The sequence below is a fragment of the Castor canadensis genome, chromosome 18, assembly GCF_047511655.1.
Source record: "Castor canadensis chromosome 18, mCasCan1.hap1v2, whole genome shotgun sequence".
In the NCBI taxonomy this organism is placed as follows: Eukaryota; Metazoa; Chordata; class Mammalia; order Rodentia; family Castoridae; genus Castor; species Castor canadensis.
The window spans coordinates 41927419-41944088 of record NC_133403.1 but is presented as its reverse complement, the minus strand read 5'-3'; the positions used below and the strand labels follow the sequence as shown (position 1 = coordinate 41944088).

General features: G+C 62.1%; 1 protein-coding gene across 24 annotated transcripts in view; it reads left to right on the top strand.

The window, feature by feature from the left end:
* Ncor2 (nuclear receptor corepressor 2) overlaps positions 1-14266 on the top strand; it is a 162824-nt gene extending 148558 nt beyond the window's left edge. For 11 of the 24 annotated variants that reach the window (XM_074060784.1, XM_074060783.1, XM_074060786.1 and 8 more), the window contains 16 exons: positions 220-574; positions 1371-1592; positions 1868-2122; positions 2737-2886; positions 2993-3112; positions 3211-3418; positions 4304-4833; positions 5820-5969; positions 6093-6238; positions 6602-6795; positions 7514-7663; positions 8253-8401; positions 8971-9024; positions 11624-11851; positions 12678-12857; positions 13095-14266. In XM_074060784.1, coding sequence (XP_073916885.1) covers positions 220-574; positions 1371-1592; positions 1868-2122; positions 2737-2886; positions 2993-3112; positions 3211-3418; positions 4304-4833; positions 5820-5969; positions 6093-6238; positions 6602-6795; positions 7514-7663; positions 8253-8401; positions 8971-9024; positions 11624-11851; positions 12678-12857; positions 13095-13276 — 3273 coding nt within the window. In that variant the 3' untranslated portion in view covers positions 13277-14266. The remainder of the gene's footprint in view (positions 1-219; positions 575-1370; positions 1593-1867; positions 2123-2736; positions 2887-2992; positions 3113-3210; positions 3419-4303; positions 4834-5819; positions 5970-6092; positions 6239-6601; positions 6796-7513; positions 7664-8252; positions 8402-8970; positions 9025-11623; positions 11852-12677; positions 12858-13094) is intronic. The other 13 variants (XM_074060793.1, XM_074060791.1, XM_074060789.1 and 10 more) reach the window with 11 other exon arrangements.
* Positions 14267-16670: the final 2404 nt, after the last annotated feature.

Genomic DNA, 16670 nt, shown 5'->3' with positions numbered 1-16670 from the left:
GCAGGCAGAGCACAGCTGTGCCCACTGGTGGCCTGTGGACAGGCATTGCTTCTGGGGAAGGCTGACTGCTAAGCTCTCAGCCCTGGGCAGTGAGCGTGTCTTCCTCAGGCTTTAGCAGAGCCCTCTGTCCCCTGCCCTGGAGGCGTGGGAAACTGAGGCACAGAGGTCACGCAGCTGGCCTTGGCTCGTGGTGAGGACGGCTCCCACTGCTCTCTCCAGGGCACCCCGCTCAAGTACGACAGCAGCACAGCCTCCACTGGCTCCAAGAAACACGATGTGCGCTCCATCATTGGTAGCCCCGGCCGCACCTTCCCACCCGTGCACACGCTGGACGTGATGGCGGACGCCCGGGCCCTGGAGCGTGCCTGCTACGAGGAGAGTCTGAAGGGACGACCGGGGGCCGCCAGCAGCACGGGGGGCTCCATCACACGCGGGGCCCCTGTCGTGGTGCCCGAGCTGGGCAAGCCACGGCAGAGCCCACTGACCTACGAGGACCACGGAGCACCCTTTGCTAGCCACCTGCCACGTGGCTCTCCTGTGACCACGCGGGAGCCCACCCCGCGGCTGCAGGAGGGTGAGTGGGGCGAGGTGGGGCACCTGCGCTGTCAGCTGGGGAGACGGGGAGACTGCCTCACCAGCCACCGTTTACCTGGCCTGGGAGCAGTGCCCTCCACGGGGCCCACGGGCTCTGCCTTCGTGTCATGTTTGGAACTCCCTCCACCCCTGCTTCCTCCCAGACTTGAGAAAATGGAAATCAAATTGTTCCACTCCCAGCAACGTCTCTTTAGCAACCGTGAGCTCTGCTTGTCAGCACTGGCTTCAGGCGCCTGTGCAAAGCACCTTCCATCACTCTCCACTTCGTCCTCCCGAGAGGGTCCGCCCTCTCTCCCTTGGCCACTTGCTGCTCTTTTGTACTCTGGGCCTTTGCACGTGCTGCCCTCCTCCTGCAGGGGCCCCACCACTCAGATTGGCTTCCGGTGTCCTCTCTCTGGAGGTTTCTTAGGAGCTCCCTCTCCCCCCGTCCAGCTCTGGTCATATCCTATGACACTTTAAAATTTTTCTTTGGAGCGTTTGTCTCTCCAAAGGCCCTACGTGTTTGCTGTTTTATCATCCATCTCCTCCCCTGAGCATCAGCTCCTCCTGCAGGGGCCTCTTCTCTGTCTTGTTGGGGTGACCCCCGCTCTCAGAACTGTACTGCGCGTAAACACGGCCTGAACAGTGAACAAGTGAATGGAGTTTTTTTAAGGGACGAAGGAATGAATGAGTGCGCTGGGAGTCATGGAAAGGGGGTGGGTGACCCCAGTCTCGGGGCCTCTGTGGGAGTGCTGGTGGTGCACAGGGGCCAAGCAGCCCGTGACCTGTCCCCACAGGCAGCCTCTTATCTAGCAAGGCGCCCCAGGACCGCAAGCTGACATCGACGCCCCGGGAGATCGCCAAGTCCCCCCACAGCACTGTGCCCGAGCACCACCCCCACCCCATCTCCCCCTACGAGCACCTGCTTCGCGGCGTGAGTGGCGTGGACCTGTACCGGAGCCACCTCCCGCTGGCCTTCGACCCCACCTCCATACCCCGCGGGATCCCTCTGGATGCAGGTGATTGGTCCAGGCCCACGGGTTCCCAGCCATGGGGACGTGGCCCAGGGAGGAAGGGGCCCTAGTCACTGTCAGCACACAGGCTGCCGGTGTCCACAGGTCTGTTTCTCTGGGTGGCGACTTTGAGGCCTTGGTTCTGTTTGGCGCTCTGGGCTGCCCGCGTGTGCGCGCAGGAAGCTGTCAGGTGCAGCAGTGGCGGTGGGGGTGGGGGTGGGGGGCGTGGAGAGCCGCGTGAAGACCAGGTGTGGCCAGCCTGACCCTTGCGCCCTTCCCAGCAGCTGCCGCCTATTACCTGCCCCGGCACCTGGCTCCCAACCCCACCTACCCTCACCTGTACCCGCCGTACCTCATCCGCGGCTACCCCGACACCGCGGCCCTGGAGAACCGCCAGACCATCATCAACGACTACATCACCTCGCAGCAGATGCATCACAACGCAGCCTCCGCCATGGCCCAGCGCGCGGACGTGCTGCGGGGTCTGTCGCCGCGGGAGCCCTCGCTGGCCCTCAACTATGCCACCGGCCCACGAGGTGGGTGGGGCAGGCGCCTCAGCCACGCGGGCCGCTCCTGGGTGCTCTTAGCCGCCAGGGCGTGCAGAGGACGCGCGTGCCTGCACGTGCCCTGTGCCCTGAGAGGCGGCTGGCGGGGTCGCTGCGGGTGGCGTGGGCACCCCTGAGCGTACGGGCCTGCCGGGTGGCGCGAGCGTGAGCGTGCTGTGGACGTCAGTTTGCACCTGGGAGTCGAGCGTGTGGCGGGCGCCTCCTGACGCACAGTGGGTGTGCACACGCACCCGGGTGCAGTCCTGCCACACACGGTCCTGGGAGTTTCGAGGCAGAACGGGAGACCGTGAGGACCATGGAGTCCTGGGCTTTCAGACAATGCAGGGCTGCTTTGCTCTGGGGAGCTGGAGCACCATCCAGAGACTGTTCTAGAATGACCAGTGCTGACTGGGGCCAGGCCAAGAAACTAAAGTCACCCTGGGTGTTGCCGGAGGGTTGGCCACTCAGGGGACACGGGGCTGAGGAGGAGGAGGTGCCCTTGCCTGGCCCCGAATCAGGGGTGAGTGCACCACTCCCCAGGATGGGGGCCAGCAGGGGCAGCTAGGCCTCTCTACCCCCTGCACTGCAGCTGTCCCACTCCACAGGCATCATTGACCTGTCCCAAGTGCCACACCTGCCTGTGCTGGTGCCCCCGACGCCAGGCACACCCGCCACCGCCATAGACCGCCTTGCCTACCTCCCCACGGCGCCCCAGCCCTTCAGCAGCCGCCATAGCAGCTCCCCACTCTCCCCAGGTACCATGCTGTCCCCAGCGGGCTGATGGGGGCAGGGTTTATCCCAGCAGGCAAGCATCTGCCCCCTGGACCTGGGGCAAGCCTTCGGCTTTTTGGGGTTTCCCAGGAGGTCCCTCTCACCTGACAAAATCAGCAGCCACGTCCTCGTCGGAGCGGGAGAGGGAGCGGGAGAAATCCATCCTCACATCCACCACGACAGTGGAGCACGCACCCATCTGGAGGCCTGGTAAGGCAGCGGGGACCCCTCCCGCCCCAGCCCACCCTGCCATGGGTCTCACCCTGGCCCTTGAGGCCTGGCCTCCCTGACCAGCAGCCTGTCACCAGGTACGGAGCAGAGCAGCGGTGGTGGTAGCGCAGCCGTGGGTGGCAGCAGCCGCCCCGCCTCCCACTCCCATGCCCACCAGCCTTCACCCATCTCCCCCCGGACCCAGGACGCCCTGCAGCAGAGGCCCAGTGTGCTGCACAACACTAGCATGAAGGGCACTGTCACGCCCGTGGAGCCCAGCACGCCCACAGTCCTGAGGTGGGCCAGGTTGGCACCAGGGGCCGGGGCACCGGCGGCCCCGTGGGCTGGGATGGTGAGGGGTGGCAGATAAGCAGGCAGGTTGGTTTGGGAATGGGGACAGGCGATGGGGAGGGGTGGCTGAATATTTGAGTAGGTGGATGGAGGACAGGTGGGCAGCTGGAGGATCCATAAGTAGGTGGGTGGGTGGCTTAGATGAAGAGTCGGTGGACAGGTTGTGAGGACGGGGTAGGGGTAGGTGGGTAGACGATGGTGCTGGGTGGGGGGATGGTTCAGCTTGATACGTGGATGAACAGAGTGGACAGGCGTGTGGTTAATCCCGTGGGTGATGGGTGGAGGAGCAGGGCGGGTGGGTGCACGGATAAGGAAGTGACAGTAACTGATAGAGCCCTAGGAGTAGAGTTTGCAGAAGATGAGGACATGGGGAATGACAGGAGGCTACAGGGCTGGAGTTGGCTGTGCGGCTGGGCAGGGGTGGCTGGACTTCATGAGCCTCCCTGGGGCCTGTGCCCTGTCTTTCCCACTCCTCCTCTCTTGTCCTGTGAGGCCCAGCGTTCTCGCCGCCTCCTCAGAGCACCCTCCTGGCCACCCTGCTCGGGCTTCCCTGCCACTTGCTCTCCTCGCCCTGGCGTCGGGCTCTTGTACGTGCTAACGTGCAATTTGTAGAGTCTGGAACAGGGGCCTGGCACCTCGCTGGTGCTCAGTAGGAAACTTCACAATGGTGCAGTGAGTGAGCGGATGGGTCGGGGCGTCAGTGGTAGAGAAGACCATGCCACAGTCTCGCAGGTCGCAGCCAGGAGAGCGGTAGGGAGTGGGGACTCATCCAGGGTGTTGGAGTGAGAGAGTGACTCACTGACCGACAGCTGCCTGATCCCCCGCTCTCTTCAATTCCAGGTCCACCTCCACTTCCTCACCTGTCCGCCCGGCGGTCACATTCCCACCCGCCACCCACTGCCCGCTGGGCAGTGCCCTCGATGGCGTCTACTCTACCCTCATGGAACCCGTCCTGATGCCCAAGGAGGCTCCTCGGGTCTCCCGGCCTGAGCGGCCCCGTGCGGACACTGGCCACGCCTTCCTCGCCAAGCCCCCAGCCCGGGAGCCCGCTTCCTCGCCCAGCAAGAGCTCCGAGCCCCGGTCCTTAGCACCCCCCAGCTCCAGCCACACTACCACCACCCGCACCCCAGCGAAGAGCCTCACGCCCCTCCACGCCAGCCCGGACCCGCCAGCACCCGCCTCGGCCTCCGATCCGCACCGGGAAAAGATTCAAAGTAAACCCTTTTCCATCCAGGAATTGGAACTCCGTTCTCTGGGTAAGACCACCCTGACAGCGGCCACCTTCATAGACGCAATAATCACGCGTCAAATTGCTCACGATAAGGGGTCGCGAGAAGGAGGTGCGCTGGCCGAGGAGTCTCCTCGCGACGGTAAGACTTCCGGCCCGCCCCCGCCCCATCCGTGGCCCAAAGATATTTTCAGATCTTTGCTGTTTATGCCCCTACCCGCCCCCCTTTTTTTTTGTGTCGTTGTTGGGTTTGGTATTTGTTTTTAAACCGTCTTCGTCGATTGCACGCTCTGACGATCTGCAAGTCACAGCCGCCGCCCTTCTGGTTTGGAGCACTTCATCATTTGCACATCGTTCTATCATGGTTTTTTGGTTTTTTTCTTTTTTCTTTTTGGATTTTCACCTTTTTCTTTTTCTTTTTTTTTTCCTTTAATGAATGGATCTGTGATTTTGGACTCCGGCAGCACCTGTCATCTTCCCCCTTTGCACCTTCGTTGGGTGGGGACCAGGGGGCAGGGGGCAGGGCTGTGAACTGGTAGCTTCGCCCCGCTGCCCTGGTGCAGGTGTAATTTGATCTGGAGGAAACCGAGGCAGGCAGGGAGGAGGGTGTGGGAGGAGGGGCACTGGTACATCCCTCCCACCTGGTGTCCCCTGCTCTGGGCACCCGGGAGAGAAAGAGGCAGTTCTGCCCTCCCTGGCTCTGCTGTGCTGGGCTGCAGACAGTGAAGCAGGGCCCAGGAGGGTCCTGGGGTCTTTTGACCTCCTGCCCCTCACTCTGCTATCTCCCTCTCCATGTCCAGCCCCAAGGAGCCCTCTCCACTGCCCGCTTCCTCCTCTGACTGCCCCTCAGTGTCTGTGTGTCTCACTCTACCTTAATCTGTGTCTGTCTGGCTGTCTGTGTGCCTCATCTGCAGATTCTGCTTTCCCCACTTCTCTCCCTTTCTGTCTTCCTGCTTTATCTGTTTCCCCCACACACGCACATCCCTTCTGGTTCTGTCTCCAGAGGCCCAAACCCCACCCCAGCTCAGGATCCCTTCATCTCAGGGCACCAGCCAGTGGAGGGTGGGCTGGGGTGGAGGCCCTGCCCCTTTGACTCAGCCTACACCTGACCTGGCCCGCCTGTCTTAGGTTACCATGGTGGTGGCTGCAGCCCCGATGGGGTAGAGCCTGTCAGCCCTGTGAGCTCGCCCAGTCTGACCCACGAAAAGGGGCTCCCCAGGCACCTGGAGGAGCTCGACAAGAGCCACCTGGAGGGGGAGCTGCGGCACAAGCAGCCAGGTAAGCACCCCAGTCACACAGGTGGGGAAACTGAGGCCCCAGAGGACATGTAGCTTGGCACACTGGAGCCAGCTTGGGCCCTTGCTGTTGTCCCCAGCCCTGATGGCTCGTCTCTGCCCATAGGACCCATGAAGCTCAGTGGAGAGGCTGTTCACCTCCCCCACCTGCGGCCGCTGCCTGAGAGCCTGCCCTCATCCAGTCCACTGCTCCAGAGCGCCCCAGGGGTCAAAGGTCACCAGCGGGTGGTCACCCTGGCACAGCATATCAGCGTAACTACCTGTTCTCTGCCCTTAGCACCTGGGCGGGGCCAGGTCCCAGCGAGGGGAGGACAGCCCCGTGGTCCTGGCAGGGCAGCAGAAGGGCAGTGTCTTCTAGTCAGAGTCAAGGGCACTGTCCACACGTGCTCTGAGCTCTACCACGTTCCATTTCTGTAAGTCAAGTCCAAGCTACCTGTGGTTTCCAGTGTGAAAGACCAAGCCCCTCCCCCATGCGTGGACTTGGGGAACCTGAGGCCCAGAGAGCGCGGGCAGATCCACAGTCCCCCAGGAAGCCAGAACTGAGCCAGGGCTCTGCCCCACCCCACCCAGAAGTGTCCAGCAGGACAGCCCTTGACCTGTCCCCTTGACCTGCAGGAGGTTATCACACAGGACTACACACGACACCACCCGCAGCAGCTCAGCGCCCCCCTGCCCGCCCCCCTCTACTCCTTCCCTGGAGCCAGCTGCCCTGTGCTGGACCTCCGCCGCCCGCCCAGTGACCTCTACCTCCCACCCCCTGACCACGGAGCCCCGGCCCGCACCTCCCCCCACAGCGAGGGGGGCAAGAGGTGAGTGGGGGCCTTCAGGGCACCTGCTTTAGGTGTTGGCCTTCTGAGGCCTGGGGGCTGAGCTCAGCAAAGGGTGAGGCTCACTTAGTGCCACTGCACAGGTGAGAAACTGAGGCACACAGATTGGGAGATTTGCCCCGTCACTGAGCCAAGATGTCAGGAGCGATAAAGGATCCACCCCTCAGCTGATGCGTCACTCGTCCTGACCCTGTGCTCAGCATTGCCCCCGGAGGTGGGGGTGGCATTGCCTCCTTTCCGCACATGGGGAAACTGCCCACAGGTGCGGGGTGCATACACGCATGCACGCACACGTACACACACGCGTACGCGTGCGCGCGCACGCTCCCACCCCGGTCGGCTCTGGGGTCAGGGGAGGCGGGAGAGCTCTGAGCTCTGGGGTGAAGAGAGTCATGCTGGGAGAAGTGGGGCACACAGGCACAGAGACAGCAGATGTCTTTGCGGAGCAGTGAGCTCTGACCGGGCCTGCGAGCCAAAGTCAGCACCATGGCCCCGGGGCCATGTTTCTGAAGCCTGTTTGTGCACACTTCATCAGCTAAAGCTACATTTTTAATGAGTGGTAAAAAACAGAATGTGGCCACAGCCCCAAAAGTCCCTACTGCTTGGCCATTCTTCGGAAAGCTGGAGCCTTGATGGGGTCGGTGGCCTCCCCTTCAGGAGGGAGGGCTCTGACCGCAGCTGGGACCTTCTTTCCACCCAGATCTCCGGAGCCAAGCAAGACGTTGGTCCTGGGCACCAGTGAGGATGGCCTTGAACCCGTGTCCCCACCAGAGGGCATGGCGGAGCCAGGGCACCCCCGGAGCGCAGTGTACCCGCTGCTGTACCGAGACGGGGAGCAGGCGGAGCCCAGGTACCCTGTGGCAAAAACCTCGCCTCAGAGGCTGCACCCTTATCCTCGGCCCTCCTCTGGCAGTGCAGAGTTTGGCGCCAGCTTCAGTGCTCAGCTGGGTGGCCTTGACCTGCATAGCCACTGTTACAAACTCGGGGGCAGGAGATGCACTTCACTGTGTGTGTATGAGGGGGGTGTCCAGTAGTAGCCCAGTGTCCTGGGCTGGCGTCTCAGCTTAGGTCAGGCTTGTACCCAGCACCTGCGGAGGATCTGAGGACTGATGAGTTAGGTGCATGGATAAGACCCATCCTGGGTGGAGGCAGAGAGCCAGGGGACCACGGGCCTGCCTCCAGTTCCAGCCCAGCTTAGGGATCCTCTGTGAGGTCACCCTGCAGCAGGTTACGGATGGCCCACCACGCAGCCAAGGGTCTGTCGAGAGACCCTAGCCCAAGGCCAGGTCCGCTGCAAAAAAGGTTTCTGGAGGCTGGTTCCCCTCTTAACAGCTGTGGGCCCGGGAGGAGCAGGGCTGTGAGCGCCCCGTCTTCCAAGGCATGCAAGCTCAGTGCTGAGCTGGCTTTCCCGGGAGTTCTGATCCCCACACCCCTCCCAGCAGGATGGGCTCCAAGTCTCCAAGCAACACGAGCCAGCCGCCGGCCTTCTTCAGCAAGCTGACGGAGAGCAACTCCGCCATGGTCAAGTCTAAGAAGCAGGAGATCAACAAGAAGCTGAACACCCACAACCGCAACGAGCCGGAATACAGTGAGCAGCAGCTGGGGCACCCTGGGCTGGGAGCTGGGGCGGGGGGCATTTGGGGGGCCCATGCACCTGCCCTGAGCCACTCCACGACCTCCATCCCCGCCCCCAGAACCCAGCAGCGTCTCCACCTGTTGGCTTTTCCGTGACCGCTTAATGGCACAGAATGTCACCTGACGTCACCTGACGTATCTAGGCGCTTAGTGAATGTGTGCACACTTGGCCCCATCTGAACACTGGGATCGGTCACATCGCACAGGGGCTAGGTGACTGCCACTCGACAGTACTCATCACATGATACAGTCCCTAGACCCCTGTCCTCAGCAGTCAGATGTGGGGACAGTGTGCAGTGGGTGAGGAGTGAGTGAGAACCTGACCTCCAGGAGCCCCATCTGCAGGGTGGTTGTGGACAGGTGGCCAGGGCTGGAGTAGAAACCTTTCGTGTGGCCCCAGCCCAAGCCCATAACGCCAGAGCCTGGACTAGTCCTTGTGGTCCAGGAACCGGGATGCGGGTGGGTGGGTGCTGGTCTCCAGGATCTGTGGGCTGTGAGCCTCACCCATGTACCCCCCTCCAGATATCGGGCAGCCCGGGACAGAGATCTTCAACATGCCCGCCATCACCGGAGCAGGTAACCCTCAGGCCTGGCTGCACGGCCGTCACGGGGACACGGTCCAGCCCCTCCTCCTGGCCTCCCTTAACCCTCAGTAAGGCTCAAAGTCACACAGCAGGCCCTGGCAAGCCTTGTCCACAGCGTGGTGTCCTCACTGAGCCAGGACCTCTTGGAGTTCAGGGTCAAGGTTGCCTGACCTTGCAGGGTGGCAGGTTTAGTATTAGATGCACGCTGTGTAGACGCACGCTGGCTGTTTGTAGGGTGGCAGATGAAAGCGGAGTCTGTGCCAGAAGCCAGCCCGGGCTGGGTGCAAAGCCTCGGGCCTCGCAGCAGCATCGTCGGTCGCAGCCAGGTCGTCCGCTAAACATGAAAATTCGAGCCGGGAAGCTGACCGGGACTTTGTTTTGTCGTTTCCAAATCAAGTGAGGGAGGTGGGGATGACAGTCACAGGCTGTTTTATATCAGAAACTTAAGACTTCTGTGATACTTTGGACTTCGGGGCTTTGGAGGTTGGATGGACCCATGGCCTGTGTCTGGAGGGTCCCTTGTGTGTTCCTGCTGTCCTGGAGTGGGACTTTGAGAGGTGCCTCGGTGAGGTGCAGCCCGAGGTGGGCTGAAGAGCAGGACACGTGCAGCTCTGTCCCTCTGCGTGACAGGATTACACCCGTCCTTCCGTGGAAGGCCAAGGCCAGAGGGACAGGATGGTTTGCTGACCTTCACGGGGGTCCCCGCTGGGGCACCATGTGCCAGACTCAGCCTCAGAGCAAGATGGCTAGAAATGAGCGGTTCTAGAATGTTCCAAGGCTTGACACTGGCACAGCCATGTATACATGTTTAGGGATTTGTGGGAAGGCATAATTATGATTTGTGCTGAAACTTGTCCATGTAGATTTTATGTACATTTAGGTTTTATATATTTATGTATTTTGTTATATATATTTTTTGTTTGCTCCCTTAAAAGTTGTCAAAGGCCAGGTGCGCTGGCTCATGCCTGCAATCCCAGCTACTCAGGAGGCAGAGACAGGTCGAGGTTCTAGGCCAGAGCTGGCAAAAATGTGAGACCCTGCCTCAACAAACAGGCAGGACATGGTGGCCACCCCTGTGATCCCCGCCACACGGGAGGCAGAGGCCGGAGGATTGCAGCCCAGGGCAAAAACTGCGAGACTGTACCTGAAAAACACTGAAAGCCAAACGGGCTGGTGGCTTAAGCGGCAGAGCACCTGCCTAGCAAGCAGGAGGCCCCGAGTTCAAACCCTAGCTCTGTGGGCCCACTCTCTGGGTCAAGCCAGGGCACGTCACCTTGGGGACAAGTCTCAGGAGTGCTGCTGTGATCACCAGCATGCACTCCAAGCAGAAGCCACCAGCACCATGGCCCTCGCCGTGTTCCTTCTGAATGTGCAGGATTGTAAATGCTTTTTCTGTTTTGGGGGTGTTCACCCCTGTTGGAGGTTTCTAAAAGAGCTGCTGGACTGTGGCTCAGGCAGCACTGAGGACGGTGTCATGAGCGTCCCTGGCCCCAAGTTCACCCAAAACCCAAGGGGGAATAAGAGAAAAGTATAGGCAGCCAATAGTTGCCCAGAAATGGGGTGCAAAGAGTGGCCATGACCCCCAGCCTCACAGGCGCTGTGGGGCCAGTTTACAAACGGCAACCGTCCAGAGCATGTCAACACGGGCTGCTTAATACTCACAGTGCTCGGTCAACGCAGAAGTTTTAAATTCCTGACGGCCTCGCTCGGAGTCAGGGGGACAGGACTGGGGGGCCTTGGAGGGTTTGGGAAGCAGTCTGGCTAAACAGAAATGCCGGGACAGGGTGTCTGCCCTGTGCCAGCTTTGCAGAGTCCCCCACCCCAGGACAGAAAGAAAAATGGGACGAAAACCCAGGAAACAGTAAAAGGCTGATGGGGAGGCACAATGGGGTCTGAGCATTCCCCGGGGATCAGTTTGTCAGTTCAACCACTCTGTCCTTGTCATGGGGCTGGGCCAGCTGGGGCTGGAGTGGCTGTGCACCTGTCTACATCTGCCCTGTCCCCCGCCCGCACGTAACTGCATGGCTGCGACCCTCCCCTCACCTCACCTCACGTCCGTCTCTGCACCTCTTTCTCCTCTGGTTCCTGGTGGGGAGAAGTTGGGGGGCGCTCAGGCAGGGCCTCAGGCAAGGCGGGGCAGTGAGAGGACCTCTGGTCACCTTTCCTCTCTGGGCCCCTTCCCAGCCCCCATGGCTGGGCGGTTCCAAACGGGGTCTCCCCACCTCCTGCCCTGTTCTGACTTAATCCAGTGACCTGGCAGCTCTCCCACCATGCCCTCTTTTTAAGAACACTGGAAGTTTCAAAAAAAAAAAAAAAAGCCCCAGATGGTACCGGGGCACAGAGGGGTCTCCTGACTTCCCTAGGATAGCACAGGAGCCAAACCAGGGGGCATCCTGAACCCCAGCCCCGTGTCGCCACCCTGCAGGAGAGACGGGAAGGGAGGAAGGAAGGAAGGAAGGAAAGAAACGTGTTGCTTTGCTGAAATGTGCTCACTGTGTCTCTCTCTCTCCTCCTCCTCCCTCCCTCCTCTCTCTCTGGCACCCCTCTGGCTCCCCGGCCCCTGTGTGTCCGTCTGTCTGTCTCTCTCCCAGGCCTTATGACCTGTAGAAGCCAGACGGTGCAGGAGCATGGCGGCACCAACATGGGGCTGGAGGCCATAATTAGAAAGGCACTCATGGGTAAATATGATCAGTGGGAGGAGCCCCCGCCGCTCGGCACCAATGCTTTTAACGCTGTGAGCGTCCGTGCCGGCCTGCCCGCTGCCGCTCTGCCCATAACCGCTGCTGACGGACGGAGCGACCACGCGCTCACCTCGCCAGGTCTGCAGGCCTCCCCCGCCCGCCCGGCTGCCCCCGATGTCCTTAAGCCTCCGTGTCCCCCGCCCCCAGCTTTGGAGCTTGTCACTTATTTTTGTGTGCGTTTCAGTTTCACATTGTTCTCGAGTTTCTAATCCGACGCGGCCGAGGCCGTGTCGCGTCACCCTGGCACCCCCTCCCCCTTACCCACGTGGCCCCGAGTGCTGCTGCTTCCTCGGTCACTCACACCGCTGCCCACGCCCTGCCCGCCTCCTCCCCTGCCTCGCCCCGCCCGTGTCCAGGCCCAGCCATGGCTCCTGGGGTGGGGGCCCTGGCTAGGGAGGGAGGACCCGCCCGCTGCATGGATAGGGTAGTAGGTAGCCAGGTCCGCCGTGGGTGTCCAGCACTGGCCCTCAGGCTGATGGGAGGGGACAAGCGAAGAGATCGTGGGCTCAGTTGTCCAGTCTGGACCCTGAGGCGCCAAGAAGTACTGGACTCCAGCCGGGGTCGGGCCTGGCCTCAGGGCCCCACTTGTCTGTAGAGGCCTGTGGCCTGCCGAGCCCAGGTGCCATTCCGGGGCCGCGCCCCAGGGGAGTGGATGGCAAAGCCTGACAGGCGTGGCCAGCAGTCCAAGGCCCGTCCCCAGACACAGCTCCAGGCTCCTGGCCATCTCAGCCTCCTGGGGAACAGGACACGTGCCACTGCCTCCACCCTCAGGGCCCAGGAGGCGGGTGGCTTCCCTGTGGCAGGGCACTGCCCACCCAGGCCGCCCCCAGCCTGCAGCCCCACCGGGGTGCCAGTGGTCCCTTCGCCACCCGACGCGGCCCCTTCCCACTGTGTCCCCCTGCAGGTGGTGGCGGGAAGGCCAAGGTCTCTGGCAGACCCAGCAGCCGAAAAGCCAAGTCCCCAGCCCCGGGCCTGGTGTCCGGAGACCGGCCTCCCTCCGTCTCCTCAGTGCACTCGGAGGGCGACTGCAACCGCCGGACACCACTCACCAACCGCGTGTGGGAGGACCGACCCTCATCCGCAGGTGGGCGCGGGGACAGCAGGGGGTCGGGAGGGAGAGGACACCCGTCTCCAGGAAGCTTCCCACCAGGGCGCAGGTGGGGGACGCAGGGTAACTGGGGCTGTCTGTGGGATCCAGTGTGGTGCTGGACAAAGAGGCCGAAGCCCTGCTGTAATGTGGCAGGCAGGCAGGCAGGCAGGCAGGGCCGGCGGTGGCTGCCCAGTGCAAGCCCTCTCAAGCCGCATCCCCGTTTTCCCATAGGTTCCACGCCGTTCCCCTACAACCCCCTGATCATGCGGCTGCAGGCGGGCGTCATGGCCTCCCCACCCCCGCCCGGCCTCTCTGCAGGCAGTGGGCCCCTGGCCGGCCCCCACCACGCCTGGGACGAGGAGCCGAAGCCTCTGCTGTGCTCACAGTACGAGACGCTGTCAGACAGCGAGTGACTCCACAACCGCACGGGGCACAGGGCAGTGCCAGGGCCCAGCAAGGGCTCCAGGAGGAGCAGCCCGGTGTGGAGTGGGCGCTGCCGACCCCCCCACCCCCACCCTGCCCGCCCAGGAAGGAGCCCCTGAGTCCACCTGCGCGTCCGTCCGTCCGTCCGTCCAGAGCTGGCATCCTGCCTGTCTTAAGCCTTAACTAAGACCCCGCCCCTGGCTGGCCTGTGCAGCGACCTCACTCAGGGGATGTACACCTGGTGCTCGGGAGGAGAGAGGGAGGGAGAGGGAGGTAGGACAGCGGGCCAGGATCAGGGCGTGGCGAGTGTGGTGAGCTCACGTGCGGCCAGGGTGGCCAGGGCCAGGGCATCCAGGGACCCGAAGCACCTCCATGCCACTGCCTGCCCCCTGATGCATTTGGAACCAAAGTCTAAACCGAGCTAGCAGCCCCTGCCCCCTCCCCCGGCCTCCCATCCTGCTTTGCACTCTAGACAGACGGACACAGGCCCTGACCAGCCCCCAACACAGTCATCACAGTCCCCCACAGGCTGCTCCAGCCGGTGAGACTCTGGGAGCCAAGTCAGACCAGGCGGGCGGGCAACAGGGCCAGGTGCGGCCTGGGGCGCACAGGTGCTGGAGGAAGTGGACCCTGGGAGCGTCGCAGCTGCGCGGTGGGGCGAGGAGGCAGGTGTAAATGATGTATTGGTTTACAGGGTATATTTTTGATACCTTCAATGAATTAATTCAGATGTTTTTCGCGAGGAAGGACTTACCCAGTATTACTGCTGTGCTTTTGACCTCCGCTTACCGCTCCAGAGGCGTGCGTCCGCAGGACCGAGGGCTGGTGGCACCGGCTCGCCACCCCCCTGCCCCGTGTCCTCCCTCCCTCCCTTCCTTAGGCAGAATGAATTTGACGCATATTCTGTGGCCGCCGTCTGTGCACGGCGGCGGTGTTCTGTCATTTACACGCATTCTGATTAAAAGGCGAATTATACTCAACGTCCCAGGTTTTCTCCTGGTTTCTACTGGGCAGCCAGCAGGGCAGGCGACTGGGGACGAGGGGCAGTGGGAGCGCCGTCCCCCCACCCTGAGGGCAGTGGGTGCTCACACCCGTGGTGAGCGTGTCGGAGACACACACCCATGATGAGGGCGGTGGGTGCCAGTCCCCAAGGGTGATCAGGTGGAATACGCCATCCCGCTGCGCACACGGCGCGGTACAGTCAGACTCAGTCCCCACTTGCTTTGGAGAAAGATGGTGGAGCCCGAGAGGGTGCAGCCAGCCTTTGCTGCCTCAGTGGCACTGCCTCGTCCTTGAGCTCCCTGCTCTCCCCACCCCCTACCACCCCAGCCTGTCCCTGGTCATTTGTCCCCAGAGACAGGGTAAGAGAGGCCTCATTTGTCCCCTGGCACAGCAGGCACAGGTGCCAGGGGCCTCTGGTGCCCACTGCCTGTCCACTCAGAGGAAGGAGGCCGCCCTCACCTGGAGCTTCTGCTGACCTGTGCTGGCCTGACCTCCAACGCAGCAAGTGTCAGGTCTGAGCGGCCCTGTAGTCACCTCTCAGCCCTTCGTGGTCCAGGAACAGCACTGGCCCTGGTATGGCCTCCAAGGCTCCCCTTCCCTCATCCCCAAGATGGCCAGGCTTGTGGACAGCTGGCCGCAGGAGAGGCAGACTCCTGGGGTCTGTGCCTGGGGTGACAGGCTGGGAGGGTGACCCCAAAGACAGCAGCACTTTGCTTGTGCTTGGTGTTTTCAAGTCGACCAAGGCCAGCCTCACCCAATCCCTCAGCCTCCGGGCCCCAGCAGCCTGGAGGCTACCTGTCAGCCTGCCCCAGCCCTGCTGGAGGCCAAGCCTGGCCAAAGGGACATTGTTCACACGGCTGGGACAGCCCGAGAGTTCTGATGATGGCTCGCCTGTGGCCGTGGCCATAGTCCAGTCCCTGCCCTGTGCAGGTAGGTGTCTGACCACAACCTCACATTCAGCACTGCAGGGACCAACCCCGCAGATCTTGGGGACAGTGGGAGGACCTGGGTCCACTGGAGGCAGGAATTGCTGTCCTCTGTCCCACCTCCCCAGTGGTCTGTGAGCGCCAGTGGTTTGGCTGACCATGGGCTGGGGACCTGGGAGGTCCACAGATATGGGTGGGGGGCGTTTGCAGCGCTGGGGACCTCTGGGTTGCTCTGCGAGCCTCACCACCAACCGCAAGGCGACATTTCCAGGCCTGGTGCTGTCTGTGTCCACGTGACCTTGTCTGTTGTTGCACCCAGGTTGCAGTTCACCAGCCGACAGGCAGGTGGCAGTGTGGGGCCGGCACCAGTCCTGTCCCGGCGCTGGGGGCGCAGACCCACCCCACCTGGAATCCAGACGGGGTTGGGTCCCATGGCCACACCAGAGGTACATGGGTGAGTCTCCACCCACCTAGCCAGCCCCATCTCTGTCTCGTAGTGCCAGTGCCACTTGGCACCTCCATCCACCTCTGAAGCCTGTGAACCACACCCAGCACACGGGCGGGGGGGGGGGGGGGGGGGCAGAGTGGAGAGAGAGCTCACGTCTTCCTGGTGCCCTTAGCTGCAGCCAGCCAGTTCTCAACCCCCAAAGAGACTTTCAGGCCCCATTTTGTGTACTTTCCCTCACTCTGTTTTCAAAGTGGAGGTTTATGTCACTCCCCTCACCCTCATCGCCCCAGGGAAACTCCTATACCTGCTTCAAAACCCAGCTGGGGCATTATCACCACTAAGAAGTCCCTGCGTCTGTTGGCTCATACAAGCCAGAGCCAGCCCCTGGGGGACAGAACACCTCTCTCTTCCCTCCTGACTTTGTGTTTTGTTCTGAGTCTCTTGCAACTGTGTGGGGCTGAGCGGAATGAGGACTAGCAAGTACGATAAAGGACAGTGGTTGACACACGTCACCGTGACTTAGGACCCAGTGGTTGGTTAGAATGCAGACGCCTGTGCCCATCTGAACAGTCGGTGGTCTGTGTGCAGAGAGGGGCTGGAACCTGTTTCCAGGTGTTTGGGGGGTGGACCGTGCAGCCCTCACCTGGCACGGTGGCATCCAAGGTTGAAACTGAACCTGAACCTGGCCCTGCTCTCCATTTGACCAGAGGTCCACAAAGGCTCTGTACAGGCAGGACTGGACAGGTCCCCAAGGCCCAGGGCCACCCCAGGACAAGCCCTCCTGGGTGACACAGACTAGGAGCAGCCAGGGTGGAGGGACGGGGGAGCTTCCCGAAGGTGGCAGATCTTCAGGGAGAGTCAGGCTGGGCAGAGGTAGCTGTGTGGGAAAGGCTGGGAGGTGAGGCCAGCACAGGGTGGGGTCCAGACACTGGGGACAGGACAAATGGCTGTTCTGGCAGGTAACTGGCTGGTTTGAAACCAGGCAGCTTGGGCCGGCCAGGGTGCTGG